At 37.7% G+C, this 17,395-nt stretch overlaps 1 protein-coding gene across 2 annotated transcripts in view; it reads right to left on the bottom strand.

Moving 5' to 3' along the window:
* The window catches only part of CGRRF1 (cell growth regulator with ring finger domain 1), a 30,015-nt gene that overhangs the window by 5,560 nt on the left and 7,060 nt on the right, over positions 1–17,395 (bottom strand). For both annotated transcript variants that reach the window (XM_040477187.1, XM_040477188.1), the window contains exons 2-4: positions 10,480–10,619; positions 3,215–3,392; positions 2,662–2,809 (exon numbers count right to left, since the gene is read on the bottom strand). In XM_040477187.1, the coding sequence (XP_040333121.1) occupies positions 2,662–2,809; positions 3,215–3,392; positions 10,480–10,619 (466 nt within the window). The remainder of the gene's footprint in view (positions 1–2,661; positions 2,810–3,214; positions 3,393–10,479; positions 10,620–17,395) is intronic.

Below are 17,395 nucleotides of genomic sequence, written 5' to 3'. Positions count from 1 at the left end.
AATACATATGTAGCTATAGATATAAATCTGGTATGGAAAAGATGCTCAAAATATACTAAATGAAAACATGTCTCAGAATAGTACATATAATTTTTTGTTTTTGTTTAAAAATTACATATATAAAGGTCTGCAAAGATACAGACAAATATTCACAGTGGTTAACTTTGGATGACACAATATAGGAGATTATGCTTTTTTCTTTCTGGCTTATCTAGATTTTCTAATTCTATTTCCTGCCACAAACATATATTATTTGAGTAATACAGAAATTTAATATAACTGAGTAAAAATGAAAAAAATTTCAAAGTCGAAATATTGCAGTAACAACCCTGCTTCCCTTAATCTACCTAAAAATATATATATATATACACACATATATATATATATATATATATATATATGTATATATATAGACTCTCACCCCCAGATAAAATATTGAAAAACCAAATGTTTGGTTTGCTTTTAAAATTAAGAACAGACAACATTAATACATACTATAGTAACAAATATGCTTTAGTTCCAATATTAGGCCCAATCTGAGAGATAAGAAGCAAGATTAACAGGACAAAGAGGAGGGAGCCTGAGAAGAAGAAAAGACCAGGGGAGGACCCAGGCAGGGAGACTTTAAAAGGAAAAGTGGGGCACCTGGGTGGTTCACTTGGTTAAGGGTTTGACTCTTGATTTGAGCTCAGGTCATTATCTCATGATTTATGAGTTCAAGCCCCATATCAGAGTCTGCACTAACAGTGCAGAGCCCGCTTGGGATTCTTTCTCTGTCCCTCCCCTGCTCGCACTGTCTCTCTATCAAAATAAATAAACATTGAAAAAATAAACAAAAGTAAAAAGAAAATGCCTATTAACCCTTGAGGGCCGGACACCAGCTCCCCTGGGGGAATGAGCTTCCCACATGTACAGCTGGGCCACATAGGTTTCATTCCAGTTGGATCAGGGACCTGATAGCAAATCTTTCCCTGTTTATAATGCCATTGACCTGTACACTGGAAAGTGATTAAAACAGTAAATTTTATGTTATATACATTTTAACACATACACACTCTCCTCTGTCTAGACTGAGGAAGAAAGTTAGAAAACGAAGACGACACTGAATACCTTAAACAGATAGGTTCCCTAGGTTTTCCCCTCAGTGAGGAGAAAAGAAGCCAAAAGGAGAAGCTGGGAGGAAGGTGACAGATCTGACCCTATCTGTTCTGAATGAGTGGAAGGAAGTAGGGGAGCAGAGAAGACATGGGAGGCACAGTGGTGATGGAAGGGTTACCTTGCTGGGGTGGGCAGGATAAAGAACAGAGGCTGGAAATATGAAACACCAACCTGACAGTTCTTATTTACCTTCAACTGGAAAGGGGTGGGGGGCTGGGGGTGAAGGGCAGGAAGGGGAGGAAACCAGAGGATCTCTCCTATGCACTCCTCACTCCTAGTGCACATTCAACTGACCTGCTGTCAAGCTCCATGAGGTTCACCAACATTGCTTGGTATGGTGTCCCCCCCCCCCCCCACTCATCAAGTTTAGTGAGCACCTACTGTGTTCCGTGCAGTGTATTATTAGGTTCTGGAAACACACCACTATTAGTATGACTAGTTTAGAAAAACCAAACTGACTTTGGTTCAATGGAACTTCAACTTGGTAAGGCTAAAAACCCAAACTGTATGAGCAGGGTTCAGATTTCTCAATAAGAGTCTGCACCTTCCAAATGCAAGAAAATGTACACTTGTTTCGAGGAGATATTCCTTAAAAAAAATTTTTTTAAAGGCACTTTGCACAGGACTACAAAGGCTTATTACATCAAGCCCTGGTTCCATCTCTTCCTGAATGACTGAGATTTTTCTTCAGACTCTATTTCAGTCTTTATAAAAAGAATATTGGTCCTAACACACAAGGTTGTTGGAAGAAGTAAATGAGTTAATGTTAGCGAATATATTGTGTACTTTAGAAAGTATCATAAAATGTTACCATATCTTTATTAATAAACATATCTGTATCATGCACTTCAGAAAAGTAGTAAATTGTGTATAAGGGCATTCTTACCATGAAAGGATTTCACCAGAAGTTTACTTCATGTATAAGCCTCTACTATACTTAGAGGAATGTCAGGGCTCAGGTCCTCTTAGATCTCTAAGATGATTTTATCTTCCTAATAGGGACAAACTACCAGACTAAAGAAATAATTGGCACGTAATGAGAAATGGAGATTACTGAAAATATAGGAACCAAACACATAGAGGATGCAGATGTGGCAGGGGCTAAGAGGGAAACAAGGTGACTGTAAGCATGAAAGAAAAGAGGGAACACTCTTAAAATTGAGCACTGCAGATGATTCCAATGCTTATTTACTCAGTGTTAAAAATGTTAAGAATAAACATGCTTCCCAAAATCTAGCCAACTACAATATACCTTTTGTTTTTTAAATAATATCATATTCTTGTAACATATGGAGAAAAAAAAAGTCATACTCCGAAGGAGCTGTTATATGTATAAAAATCATACAACTGTATTTCCCATGGATTCCTTTTTCAAGAAAAATATATCTGGGCCAAATGTATGTCCTCAAGAATTACAAGAAAACTTTTTTTATTTGCCAAATAATTATTACCTATCATCCAAATCACTCGAAGGAATTTTTCCAGAATTTTAAAATTACTTACAATATCATAAATTTCTCGGTCATCCTCATCAGCTAGGGTCAACAGTGCTACCAATGGATAGCGAGATCTGGGCACAGAACCAAAGTCTTCAATTTTAGTATCTCTTGGTAACTGGCAATATATTTCTTCTTTGCTGTCCTTTTTAATACTTTTTGAAAATGTAAAGGTAAATTGCCACTGTAACCAAAAATACAGTAATACACCAAAGGTAACAGTAACTTAGCAAATAGTTTATTTTATCCATAAAAAGTCTAATGTCTAAAATTTTCATTTGTCGAGGTGCCTGGGTGGCTCTGTCGGTTAAGCATCCGACTTCGGCTCAGGTCATGATATCACGGTTTGTGAGTTTGAGCCCGGCATCGGGCTCTGTGCTGACCAGCCTGGAGCCTGGAGCCTGCTTCAGATTCTGTCTCCCTCTCTCTCTGCCCCTCCCCCACTCACACTCGGTCTCTTTCAAAAATAAATAAAGGTTTAAAAAAAATTTTTTTAATAAAATTAAAAAAAATAAAATAAAATTTTCATTTGTCAATGGATATATCAGATAAAAGGATACAAATACTGTTCTTGATAAAGATATTCACTGTACAGAGCATCTTCCAGTGCTTGGGGAGTGCTTATTCGGAAGCAATAAAAGTGCTTCTGTAGAGCTTCATAGAATTTTTGAACACTGCACCCCCAATAGCATGTAAGGAGGCTATCTTCAAGGCAATCTGTTGTCAAAGTTATGCCAGCTGTAGAAAACAAAGAAGAAAAGAAGACAAAGAGAAGAAAATTACCTAATGTAATTTCTAATACAATGGTACACAGTGAATAACAAAAGCTTCCTTTTGGATGCTGGCCAAGGTGATGTCTGTCATAAAAGGAACTCATTAAAGGGTATGTGCCTGTAAATGAAGGAACTGGTCCCTAAACAAGTGATATAAAAACTTCCACATCTACACAATTTTGAAGCACCATCAGTAAACTCTTTATTATTTACACATTTATACTTAGAAATTATCAAGTTCATTTTGAGTGTGTGACTTAAAGACTTCTCTCACATACATCTTAAAAACTGAAATATCATTCACTATTGGTAACCTACCACTCTAACAGCATATATAATCCTAACGACCAGAAACAGTAGTGCTGTCTCCAAAAGTGGATATATACAACCTTCAGAGCAGAGCTGTCTCTGAAAGTGGACACACCTAACTCATGGGGTCCACAAGATGACCACTGCAGTAGGAAAAAATATTAAAGAGAAATCAAGCCTTACTAATATTAATATACATACTGACAACATTAATATATGTTCTTGTCATACAGTTAATGTCCCATGTAATATGCAAAATATCCTAGGGAAAGAATGGGGATTCCAAAACATGAAGAGCTTAATAGCAACGTCCTCATTCATTTATTTGCTTTCAGCATAAAAAAAAACATTACAATTTGAGTAAACCTGATTAAGTGGAAAAAGTAAATTATAAGCAGACCTACAAATTACATCATTTTACCTATTTATTAAACACTTACATAGGACTTACTGTGTGCCACCTGTATGATTTTTTCCCTTGCTTATGGCAGTTGCAGCAGTATCAAGTTCAAGGGCAGCAATATCTAGTGTCTTCTACAGCTGTTAGTGGAAAGTGCAGTATCTGGTGCTCGGTGGCACTGGACTTACTAGATCAAAAGTACACGGTTCGAAGGGCACCTGGGTGGCTCCGTCGGTTAAGCGTCTGACTTCGTTTCAGGTCACGATCTCGCGGTTCGTGAGTTTGAGCCCCATGTCGGCTCTGTACTGACAGCTCAGAGCCTGGAGCCTGCTTCGGATTCTGTGTCTCCCTCTCTCTCTCTGCCCCTCCCCCACTCGCATTCTCTCTCTCTCTCTCTCTCTCTCTCTCTCTCTCTGTCTCTCTCTCTCTCAAAAATAAATAAACATTAAATTTTTTTTTTTTTTTTTTTTTTTTTTAAGTACATGGTTTGGAGCACTGTTCTTGGCTGAATAGCCTTGGTCTCTGATTCTGGCTCTCCAAACCTACTGGCAATTCTGTCAGCGACCCAGTATCCTTTTATTGAGGTCATTTCTGTTGCTTGCTAATAGGAATTCTTGTGCTCACTTTGGCAGCACATATGCTAATAGGAATTCTGATTGATACGTTGTGTAATTTTTTTAGATACTTATTTATTTATTTATTTTTAATATTTATTTGTTTTGGGGAGAGCACAAGCTGGGGAGGGGCAGAGAGAGGGTACAGAGGATTCAAAGCAGGCTCTGTCTGCACTGACAGGCTGACAGCAGTGAGCCCGATGTGGGGCTTGAACTCATGAACCATGAGATCATGACCTGAGCCTAAGTCGGACTCTCAACCAACTGAGCCACCCAGGTGCCCCATTAAGTGTTTTTTAAAAGGTGATCAAGAGTATGTGTTGGAAGGATATACACAAACATAAGAAGATGTTCTACAGGATGCCAAATATTGAGTTTTTCACTTTTCTGCTCAGTAATCAGTAGTATGTACATATAGTTTCAGATTGGGGGTATCCATACTAGCAATGACATAGTATCATTTCTAATCACAGGCAAAAATTTTAATTGGCAGGAACTTTGCATAGGTAATTGGAACAGAATTTGATTTCAAAGTTTTATATGATTCTAATCATCGGGTATTAATTCAAGAATGGGAAATTTTGCGGTGCCTGGGTGGCTCAGTCAGTTAAGTGTCAGACTCTTGATTTGGCTCAGGTTATGACCTCATGGTTGTGAGACTGAGCCCCATGTTGGGCTCTGCACTGAGTGTTGGAGCCTGCTTGGGATTCTCTCTTTCTCTCTTTCAAAATAAATAAATAAACTTAAAAAAAAAGGGAAATTTAATTAGCTATTATTTTTCAATTAGCTATTAAATAGCTGAAAAAAACCACTCCACAATACACATTTAAATATATATTTATATGTTAAATTTAATATACATCATATTAATTTACATATTATAATAAAACATATCAGTATATACCATTTATACTATTTTACATAAAATGTACATGTTTGAAGTTAATATATATATTAAAAATCATACATCCTTTTCTTTATGTTACCACAGAACCACATAAGGTAAGGAAAAAAAAGATGAAGTAGATAAGGAAGGAAAAAATAGAAAAGGCATATAAAAGAAAATGAAAAAAGAGAAAAAAGGAACCCAGAAAATGATTTAACATTCTTGGCAAAAGTGTGAAAAATTGTATGTACGGAGCATCAGTTGTATCAAAATGCAGGAATCCACCCAAATGTCCATTGATAGGGGATTAAATGAATAAAATATAGAATGCTCTATAATGAAGTACTTTGCAACTCTTAAAAAAGAATTGAAGCATAGCAAAATATCTGTATATTCTACTGTGGAATGATCTTCAGGATATATTGTTAAGCAAAAAAAAGCAAGGTGGAGGAAAGTTTATAGCATAGTACTGTTTATGTCACAGGAGGGGACATCCATACCCATGTGTGTGCTTACACTAACAAAGAACCATGGGAGGATAAGTTCTAAAACATGTAAAACTACCCAGTTTATTTGCTGTGTAAAAAGAATTGGAGTTCCAGAGATTCAGAGCTGCATAAAAGACTTGACTAAAATGGGGACAGTGTCAGAGACCAGTGACAACTGGATACTAAGCAGACTTCAACAGAGTATGTCTCTGAAATTAATATTATAAGTTTGTGAGAAAGAAGAATAGAATCTATAAATTCTACTCTCCACAATCTTTCCTAAACTTGTCTAGGACACAGACTGAGAAGATAATGTTTTGATTTACACTAACTGATGCCAGTTCAAATCCCCCCGGGGCAAAGCTGTTCTCCCTTTAGTTTTTCCCATTTGTTCTGCAGACAGTCTCATTCTTACATTTTCTTAGTCTTCTAAAATTCAGTGCAAACACAATGCCATGTCAGATCAACAGCAATAGCAGACTTGGAACACGGCCTTAAAGCAGAAAATTCTGAATCTAAACTAACCGAAAGGGGGGTGATTTCTCTCAGCCTGCCCTAACCTGCCTAGCTGTAACAGCCAAATAAAGCCCAGCATAAGAGACAGCCTTGCAAAAAATTGCAAAAAACAAGGACTATGGTCAATGAGTTGAGCCATTAAAAAAAGGAGAAACAATACAGCAGAAAAGCCACAAAATTTCTTGAGGAGAAACCCTGAGAAAGAACTAACGTACAAGGTGATCACGCATGAGGGTAATAAATCTGGAGTACTGGGAGATGGAAATTTTACGTTGCAGAGAATAGAGGTTCACAAATTCCTCCCAAAATGCAATGTGTGTCATTTTGTCTACCCTTTCACCTTTGTTAAGTGTCACCAGGGTAAATAAGCCAAAATAAGGAAGCTGTTACAACGGGACAGGAGAATTTCTGGCCCAAATGAATTCAACTCAACCAACATATCCATAAAACCTTTTACATAGGGGACATGGAAACATCATAAATCCAAACATAGTATCACCACGTAACAACAAAAGAAATCCCAGCAACCCACCCATAGTAAAGAGAGCCAAATGACTAAGATTAATAAAACTGATTCTCATTCATTTTCAAGTAAATCAGGTCTCCAGATAGTCCCCTTCCCTCCCCTACATGCCCAGCACTTTGGGGACAGTGGTGAAAAAGGACCTGTATTTTTTTTTAATGTTTATTTATTTTGGAGACAGAGAGAGAGAGCACAAGCCAGGGAGGGGCAAAGAGAGAGGGAGACAGAGAACCCAAAGCAGTCTCCTCCCTGTCAGCATAAACCCCAATGCAGGGCTTGAACCCACGAACCCTGAGATCATGACCTAAGCCGAAGTTGGATGTTCAACCAACTGAGCCACCCAGGTGCCCCAAGGACCTGGATTTTTAAACTATCTACACATCCGATGAAATAACCTTTTAAAATGTCACAAATATTGCCCAGAATATTATTTTAATATCCTGGTTAGACATCTTTAATGATATCCACTGTTCTACAGTTTAAACAAATGAATTCTATTCTGCCGAATTTAATTCCCACCAAAATCCGTCTCCTTATTTCCCCATAGAAGAAAGACAATCAATGATAGGCACTGGTATTTTAAAAATTAAAATACGTCAAGAAGCAAGCTATAAACCCACACATTGAAAAAATTTTTTGTGTACTTTGGTAATGGTATTGTTGGTTAGTGGCTGACAGGTCTTCTACTCACTGGATATCTTTTCATTTGCTTCTAACATTTACAGGGGAACTATTTCTGCCTGAAAGGAAAATTGACGGATTTCCTCACACTTCCCAGCTCACAAGTGTGTTTGCTTGGTCACAATTAATCAGTTCTTACTTTTTCAGCGTTTCCAGGCTTATGGAACTGTGTGGCAGGAAGGACGGCTTTGTACTGGTAGCTTTTTATATTGGGAGTCCTGCTCAAGGCCCAGATGTGACACTGGAGCAGGTCCAAGTGCCTGGCCACAGAGGTCAGAGATCACCAAACTACCACTGTTTGACCCACCACTGTTCTTATTTATTTATTTTTATGAGTTTGTTTATTTTGAGAGAGAGCAGGGGAGGGGCAGAGAGGGGGAAACAGAGTCCCAAGAAGGCTCCACACTGTCAGCACAGAGCCCAACACAGGGCTTGAGCCCACAAACCGTGAGATCATGACCCGAGCCAAAACCAAGAGTCGGGAGGCTTAACCAACTGAGCCACCCAGGCACCCCTGAACTACAACTGTTCTGTACATTTTAATTAGTCATATTTTCTAAACAGGTTAATTTTCTCTGTCATATCTTTTTTTTTTTTTTTTTTGAGAGAGAGAGAAAGAGAGAGCACACATGTGAGTGGGGTAGGAGCAGAGGGAGAGGGAGAGAATCTTAAGCAGGCTTCATGCCCAGTGTGGAGCCTGACATGGGGCTGATCTCACGACTGTGAGATCACTACCTGAGGCAAAATCAAGAGTCAGACGCTTAACTGACTGAACCACCCAGGCACCCCTTTTTCTAATTTATATATTTATTTATCTACCTGTGTCATATCTTAAACATGGTTTTCCCAAGTGAAAAATGTCAGAACAAACCTTTTATCCACCATTAGAGGATTAAAAAAAAAAAAAAAAAAAAAAAAAGAGGTCCTTAGTTCTCTCCAATTCATAGGCTAATAGTATAGTACTTATAGCTAAGGAAGAATAAGAAACTTTGTACTTTTTCATTATAAATCAATATTTACTTAAGGTGGATAATCCCTATTTACTAAGTACGCTGCTTTTCGACAAGTGATTTTGGAAGTTATAGACAGGAAGACGGCTATGCAGAAGGGTCACAGAAGCCAAGGGAGCAGGGTATCAAGAAGGAAGGACTGGTCAACTCCGTGAAACTGCAGAGATAGTGCTAACTCAGGCCTACAAAGTGTCCACTGGATTTTCTGACTGCAGGGGCAGGAGGGCAGGGTCAGGGAGCAGAAGTGGTCATCAGTGACCTTGGGGAAAGCCATTTCAATGGAGGGATTCAGGCAAAAATCACCTCTGTGGAAAGTGAAGCAGGCTAAGGGAAGAAGGCAAGTGCAATTCGCTTTTGAGAAGGCTGGCTGTGAAGGGAGAGAAAGGGGACAGTAGATCCAATAGGGTAAAAAGCTGAGAGAGGTTGGGGTTGTTTGTTTTTAAGATACCTGAAATGTGAGCAAGTGTAAAAGGTGATAGGGTCTCGGCCTGGAAATCTTTGTAGAGTTATGGGAACTGTACCTGGAACTGCCCACCCATCTCTACTTAAGTGCTACAAAAGCACTTCAAAGTCCAGAAGTTCAAAACTGAACTCATTACCTTTCTTCCAAAACCTGCTGTTCCTCCCGTACTCTTTATCCTGGTAATAGGATCTGTCTATGGAGGGCCCCTGCAAAGAACCTGAGTCTTCCTCCACTCTTCTCTCTTACCTGTCCCACCCTATGTTTTCTCCATAACAAACTACTTATTGTTTCTCTGTTTCTGTCTCAGTGCTTTGTTCATGCTTCTTCTCTACTTAGAATTTCTCCCAACCCCATGAGATAAACACCTACTTACCTTTCAAGAGTCTACTCAAAAAAAAAAAAAAAAAAGAAAGAAAAAAAGAAAAGAAAAGAAAAATAAGACAGAGACCCAGCACATTCTTTATGAGGCTTTTCTTTATGCCTGCCTCCCCACCTCAGCAAACTTAACCATTTCTTCTTTCCTTCCTCCCCTCTTTCCTCCCTCTCTTTCTCCTCTTTCCTTCCTCCCTGTCTCTTTCTTTCTCTCTCTCTTTCCTTCCTCCCTCCCACCCCCTTCTTTTCTTTTGTCTTCTTTTTCTTTTCTTTCCCTCTATCTTTCACTCCAGTGGTTCCTAGATAGTCTTGCAGTTTACTTTTCCAAAAAGCACAGAAACAAACGACTATCATCTTATTACCATCTCTCAAAATAACATTTTATACCAAAATAACTTATACCCCAAATACCATTATTTCAGATTAAAAAGTTGTTCTTCAGAAGGTTAGCAACCTTACGTTAACTGTGCTCACACTACACCATCCGTACATTTCTCACTGCACTCAAGACCCATGAAAATGCCAGACTTCTCTTATTAACATCTGTGATACTTAATTCTTCTTACACAAATATTTGCCTCTGGTTTGCTAGTTGATAAGTTCCCGAGGAGCAAGTTTTGTGAATAATTAGTCTCTGTATCCGTAGTACGTAGTATAGCTCCCAGAACAAAACAGACGTTCAATAAATACTTGTTAAGTCCAAAGAAGAGAAAGCAATAAAGAAAGAAAATTAAAGTGCTGAGAAAGGGGCACAGAAAGAAAAAAAAGTCTCTGGAAAATAGTCACCAACTTGTAATTGAAGCTGAAGATGGATTAGTGATCTCTAAGCCAAAAGGATTCTTGACTTGTCTCATTTGCTTTTTGAAAACTCTTGTGTTGAACTGGGTCTCTTCTGAATTTCTCAGGATTACTGGAACATCCCAGCCAAACCTGAAGAAAAATAAAAATAAAATAATACATAATTCTAGCAAATGTTGAAACTTTGTTCTATGTGAAGTATGTTTTGCTTTATTAGTTATCCCTTTTAACACAAGCATCACAAAAGAGATTAGGTTATTCAATCTATATTATATCACAGAATTAACCTAGAATTGAGGGATTAGAGGTCCCATACATAATTGCAATATATTGTTCAGCTGGCTGAATCGACATACTCTTGAAGACAAAGAGTTCTATTGTTAACATTGTTGATAACAAAGTAGTACAGTCATTATAGATAATTGTACCAAATATAACAGCAAAAACATAAGAATTATTGAACTTTTTATATAACACAAAAAACAAATTCATATTTAATATGCAGACTATTTGATATAATTAATGGGACAAGAGAACCTTTAAATACCAAATACAGCACTTCATTTATATAACATATTTTCTACTTTCAAATTTCATATAAAAATGCGATAATGAATATTAAACGGATTAGAAGGAAAATGAAAGGGACTACACTCAATCCCTCATAAAACTAGAAGGCAGCTAAGTTTACTCAATTAAAAAAATATATATATATATGAATACACATAAGCTGGAGGACTTTAGTTAAAATGGCACAGTTAAATACATACTTTGATGCTCTCTCTTCTCTCCAGACACTTAACAGTGATAGATAAAAAATAAACAGAGAAATCAAAGAGACCCCACTGAAATGAGTAAACAAACTGTGGTGAGTTTAAACAAAGGAATGGTAGTACTCAGCAATGAAAAGGAGTAAATTATTGCTACAGCCACATGGATAAATCTCAAAAACAACATGCTGAGCAAAAGAAGCCTCACACAAAGGAGTACGTATTATATGATTCCACAGTATAAAATTCTAGAGCAGGCAAAACTAATCTATGGCAGAAATAAAAAAACAGGGCGGTGGTTGCTTGTGGGGGTGCAGTGGGGGGGTGGGGGGGTAAGTGTATGGACTAACCAGGAAAGGGCATAAGGAAACTTTCCCTGGTGATGTCAATGTTGTATATCTTGATAGAGGTTTGAGTTGTATAGATGATGTGTTTTAGAACACTGAAGATTTATACATTTCATTGCGTGTAAATATACCTCAAAAGAAAAAAAGTGAACTACCAACATAAACAAACATTGAGCTCTAGCTAATAATATGCAATACTTCAGTATTTATGGGAAGAGTAACAACTTACTTTGAAGTGATCGAGAAATAAGATTACAAATAAGTAATGAAGACTTGACAGCAAAGTGTTGATTGTAGAACCTAAGCGATGGGCATATGTATGTTCATTTTGTAATTTTTCAAGTTTTCTGTATATTTGAGAATTTTAATAATAGGATGTTGGAAAAAGAGACTTAGTTGGGTTCAAGGACAAATCTTTATGGCTCTGAAAAAGGAAAGAAATATAAGGTCATGAGTAAGGCTGACGCCATGGTTTGATGGGTCCTGAGTCTGGCAGCAGGCTGTGGCAAGTAAGCCTTCACACAGTAAGAGGACCTTATAGGTTGTCCACTCAAGACAAGAGCCAGAGCTAGGTTCATAACTTGAATCTAGAAGCTGAGTTAGGCCAATATCAATATCAATATGTCATTATAAGACCTGGTGCCTGACTAGGGGCACCTAGGAATCTGGTTGAAGGCAATTGTGAGATGGTTAAACAGCAAGGGTGATGACAAAGGGAGGGGGAAAAACTTCTACTAAAATTTAGGTCGCAAACCAAAGTTTCAAAACACGTGAATAAATCTAATGCCAAGGGAAAACCAATAAAAGTAACACATGGAATAAAGTTACACTCCAGATGAATTTCATTTTATAGAACAGTTAGATAAGGCTCGTCTGGTCCTGCCTAAAAAAGCTGAAAAGCAAGCCTCTAAGAGATCAAACTGTGTAAGTTAACTGTGTCCCAAAACATAACTCAAGAATATTTATATGAATACAAAAACATCCAACACCTATAAAGTAAAATTCACAATGTTTAGCATCCAATAAAAAATCAACAGCCATGCAAAGAAGAAAATGTGACCCATAATGAGGAAACTAATCAAAAGAAATAGACCCCAGAAATGATATGAATACTAGAATCAGTAGACAAGAACATCAAAATAATTGTTATAACAAATTCCATATTTTCAAAAAAGTAAGTAAAGATTGAGAATATTATATGGAGACATGGAAAATACTTAAAAAGACCTAAGTCCATTTCTGAAGAGGAAAAATACAACATTTGAGATGAAAAATATATTGGACAGGCTTAATAGCTAACTGAACATTACATTACATCAGTATATTTGAAGACATAGCAACAGAAAGGATCCAATATGAAACACAGAGAGGAAAAAAAAAAAGGCTGGACAACCCCTCCCTCCCAAACATCAGTGAGGTGAAGGATAAATTCATGCAGTCTGCAGAGAAGGGACAGAGACAAACAAGAAAACTACAGATGTGTTATCATTCAGGAACACAGATGCAAAACTTCCCAACAAAATGTTAACAAATGAAATCCAACAATATATTAAAAGGCTAATACATCATGACCCAGTGATGCCTTAATATCACATTAAAAATTTAATATAATTTACATTAACAGACTAAACAAGAAAAACCATATGATTATTTCAAAACGTGCAGGAAAAGCACTTGCTAAAATCTAAAGTCTATTCCTGATAAAAACTGTGAACAAACTAGGAATGTAAAGGAACTTAACCCAATAAAGGCAGCCATAAATATGTAGAGCTAACATTGTACTTAATGAAAAACTGCTTTCCTCCTAAAATAAAAAACAAGACACTTTACAGCCATGTGTCCTTAAGCAATCACTCAATTCGGTGTAACCGTCTTCCCTTCTGGAAACGTTTATAACAGGGTTTGGCATGCTAAGCAATGATAATGTTGATGATGGAGTAGACTTCGGAGTTGGCAGGAGAGCAAGAGAGAAACAACAAATCCAGCAATTTCTCCTTTTTGAACCTCAGAATCAGTTACCCCATAGGCTCTGAGTCCACTCCACTGCTCAACATTGGCCCAGTGCTTTTAGCTGAGATCCAGAGTTGGACACTTAACCAACTAAGCCACCCAGGCACTCCTGGCCCAGTGCCTTTTAGAGGTTAAGTCAGGAATGTGAAATGTTAGGACCCGAGACATAACCTTCTTATGAGAGCCATAAGATGACACCTTCCTCTTCTTTCTTTCATCCCTTGGAGTGAAAAACAAAGGAAGAAAACACCATTCTATACTCCTCATTATATTCCCTGGCCCCTTCATCATTTTTATCCCCCCGTCACCTACCCCCCCTTTTTTTTCTTTACCCACACTCCCTGACTACTCCTTATACCCACACTACCAGCAGTAAAAACTAGAATTCAGAGCTCATTGTGTTCCGTGCTACTGTGGTTCAAGAATTATATTTCAGGTACTTTATCATGCTGTACCTAAAAATTTCAATTAAAAAATCTTAAAGGTTTAGGGTCCAGAAACCCAAAAAGCAGGGATTTGGAGAAAAATCTGGAAGCAATCTATTGTGAGCATGGAATTCCTCTCCTTTTAGTCCATGATATATCTGGTTTTAATATAAAAATATTATTTGTCCAAATCTTTACATAAAATCAATGTTGGAGGAAGATATGCCGTATCTGTTCTGTGGCTTTGTAAATACTTCAGAATGGAACAAGTAATTTGAGATGTAAAGTGTTTCTTTTTAAACATGCTTATCCAAGGCTGCTTGGCCCAGCATCCTATCAAGAGCTGCCAAAGCACACCTATTATTAAAAGAAACTCATCTCCCTTGATTTTTTATTTCTCTGCCTCATGCTTAATCTTGGGTCTGCATTTTCTAATACCCTAAAGTCCTTGACTTGACTTATATACATTTTTTAAAATCAGTATTATGAATGATGCTAAACCCTGGGCCTTTTTATCTTACATAACCTTTTTACCATGAAGGATATCATACACACAGAAAAACACACAAAACATAGTTCAATGAATTAGAAAGCAATTGGTATTTAGGTTAAGAATCCAAACAATAGGGGCACCTGAGTGACTCAATCAGTTGAGTGTCTGACTCTTGATTTCAGCTCAGGTCATGATCTCAGTTTGTGGGATAGAGCTGCATGTCTGGCTCTGCACTGACAGTGCACTGACAGACACTCTCTTTCTCTCAAAATAAATAGACATTTAAAAAAAAAAAAAAAGAACCCAAACGATATCCTCGGAAAGTTTCTTGTGTCCCCTCCCAAGCACTACCCCTTCCCTCTCCACTATCTTGACTTCCATTATTTTAATTTAGAATACTTGTTTTTGAATTGTTATGTAAGTGGAAGTGTGCTGTGTATACCTTTTTTTACTATTTTACAACATTATGCCTGAAGATTCATCCTTGTAGCTATACTTAGTGCATTTTGCGGCTGTATAGTATTCTGCATAGTAAATGTGCTATAACTTGCTTACTCATTCTACTCTTAATGGACATTTAAGTTGTCCTCACATATCGGCCATTATGAATAATGCCTAAGTGAACATTTTCTTTTTTTTTTTAAGTTTATTTATTTTTGACAGAGAGAGAATGAGAGCGTGCGCTAGAGAGGGGCAGAGAAAGAGGGAGACACAGAATCCAAAGCAGGCTTCAAGCTCTGAGCTGTCAGCACAGAGCCTGATGTGGGGCTCGAACTCATGAACCGTGAGATCGTGACCTGGGCCGAAGTCAGACGCTTAACCGACTGAACCACGTGGGTGCCCCTAAGTGAACATTTTCATACAAGGTGCTTGGTCCACATACACTTAGATGCATTTCTAGTCGGTCTACACATGCTGGGAATTGTATTTCTCAGTCATAAGATCTGTGCTTCTTCAACTTCAATGGATAATGCTACCAATTGTTTTATGTATATTCACCAGCAGTGAATGAGTGCTCCCCTTGCTCCAAATCCTTGCCAAAACATTATGAACATCCTGGTAGGTGTATGGTGGCATTGCATTATGGTTTTCATTTCTATTTCTCAGATGACTGATTTTTCTTATTTATAGAAACTCTTTATATGTCCTGAATATGAGCCCTTTGTTGCATATATCTTCACCCTTTCCACATCTTGCCTTTTCACATTCATACTAGGTCTCTTGATGAACAGAGTTCTTAATTTTAGCACAGTTATTAACCTTTTCCTTTAAGGTTAATGCTTTTACTCTTTGGCTTTTCATTACTGCCTTATCTGAATTATGTCCAAACACTGCTACGTTTCTGAATTATGATCTTGGACATTTTTGTATTCCTGTCCTCCCAAAGGACTTAGTGAACCATGGCTAAAGCAGCCAATGCTGAAGCAAGGCTCTGTGTCCATTTTGACTTCACCAGTCCTGTTGCCCCAATATCCTTATGCTTTGGGGGAAACAAGGCTTGAGAGGAGAGAGGGTAGACTTCACTGTGTAATAGAGTGATGTCACAGACTGACCACACCTTTTGTCTTAAACATTATGTTTAATGTTGACTAAGATCACGAAAGCTGTTTTTTGGGCAGCTGACACACTGGTGACTCATGTTGAACTTTCAGCCTAGTAAACTTTTTCACATACTTGACTCAGTGTGAACTTGCTCATTTTTGCACAAAAATCCATAACTTTCATAGTTTTAATCTGTTTGATGTGACCAATATTTCTATCTTTAACGCATTACTCAAAAGCCGATATGCAGAGATGACCTGGAGTGAAGTTAAAAATTGGAGAGTGGTCAAATAGTAATCCATAATTGCTGCTGACAAACAGTTCTGTAAAATACTGATAAACAGACCCGGTGATGTGTCTTTGGCCACCATCCTAACATCTGGGCTTTTCCACATTTGTAGTCCAAAACTTGAATAAAGGCACTGATGCCCTGTGTATCAGATCGTGTATCTGATATTACATTACAAGGAATAATAAAATAGAAAACTGATCAATTTTCCTTCCAATCAAATTTCATCTTTATCTTTTTCCACTCAAAGTCATTTTGGCAACTGTTAGTAATGGAATACCAACTAAATAAATGTTTCTAAACATTACTTTCTTTTATATAAACCTAGTCCCCTTTTTTTCCGTATGGAGAATTTTCCATTCTCTTTCCTTTACTGTTACATTTTTATACTTATTCCTCCTGGATTTTTCTATACTTCTGGTTTTTCCCATTTCTAAGTTGTTTGTTGCACTTCTTCATATTGTTTAAACTTCCAGCACAGCAATGATCTGTGGACTTTCAATTCTGACCACATTTTTCATACTGCCTATCACCAGAGGCTGAACTGGTAGACTGGACCTCCCTTCTTTGTGTCTGGAGTCTCAGGGAGCCCCTCGTAAATAAAGTTTACTTTGAACCTAAAATTTTAGGCTCGGTTGTAAACAGTTTTGATCACCCATTCAGCCTTGAGTTCTCAAGCCAATCAGAAAACTAACAGGCAGTTGTTAACTTGGGCTGGGCAGGGCTTCTCTCCCGGTGGTCTCCCAAAGACGGTCTCACACAGCTAGCTGGATGCTGACACTAGGTCAGGATATAAAGACCATTCATGGGGAAGCCCTTGGTGGGGGGAGGATGTTTGTCTCTGAGGGAACCACTGTGCTAACGATAAGACTTTGGGAAAGTGACACAATCTCTGAAATTCTGTGCCTTTATTTGTAAAATGAAGGATTAGAACAAGTGATCTTAAGGCCCTACGAAGGTTTGAAATGCCATTTCTAAGTACTTTTTTTGTTACTTGTTTATTTATTTTTGAAAGCGTGGGGGGGGGGGGGG

The sequence above is a fragment of the Herpailurus yagouaroundi genome, unplaced genomic scaffold (genome assembly GCF_014898765.1).
Source record: "Herpailurus yagouaroundi ecotype Mexico unplaced genomic scaffold, PumYag 141, whole genome shotgun sequence".
NCBI classification, from domain to species: Eukaryota; Metazoa; Chordata; class Mammalia; order Carnivora; family Felidae; genus Herpailurus; species Herpailurus yagouaroundi.
This window is presented reverse-complemented; position numbering and strand designations above follow the sequence as displayed.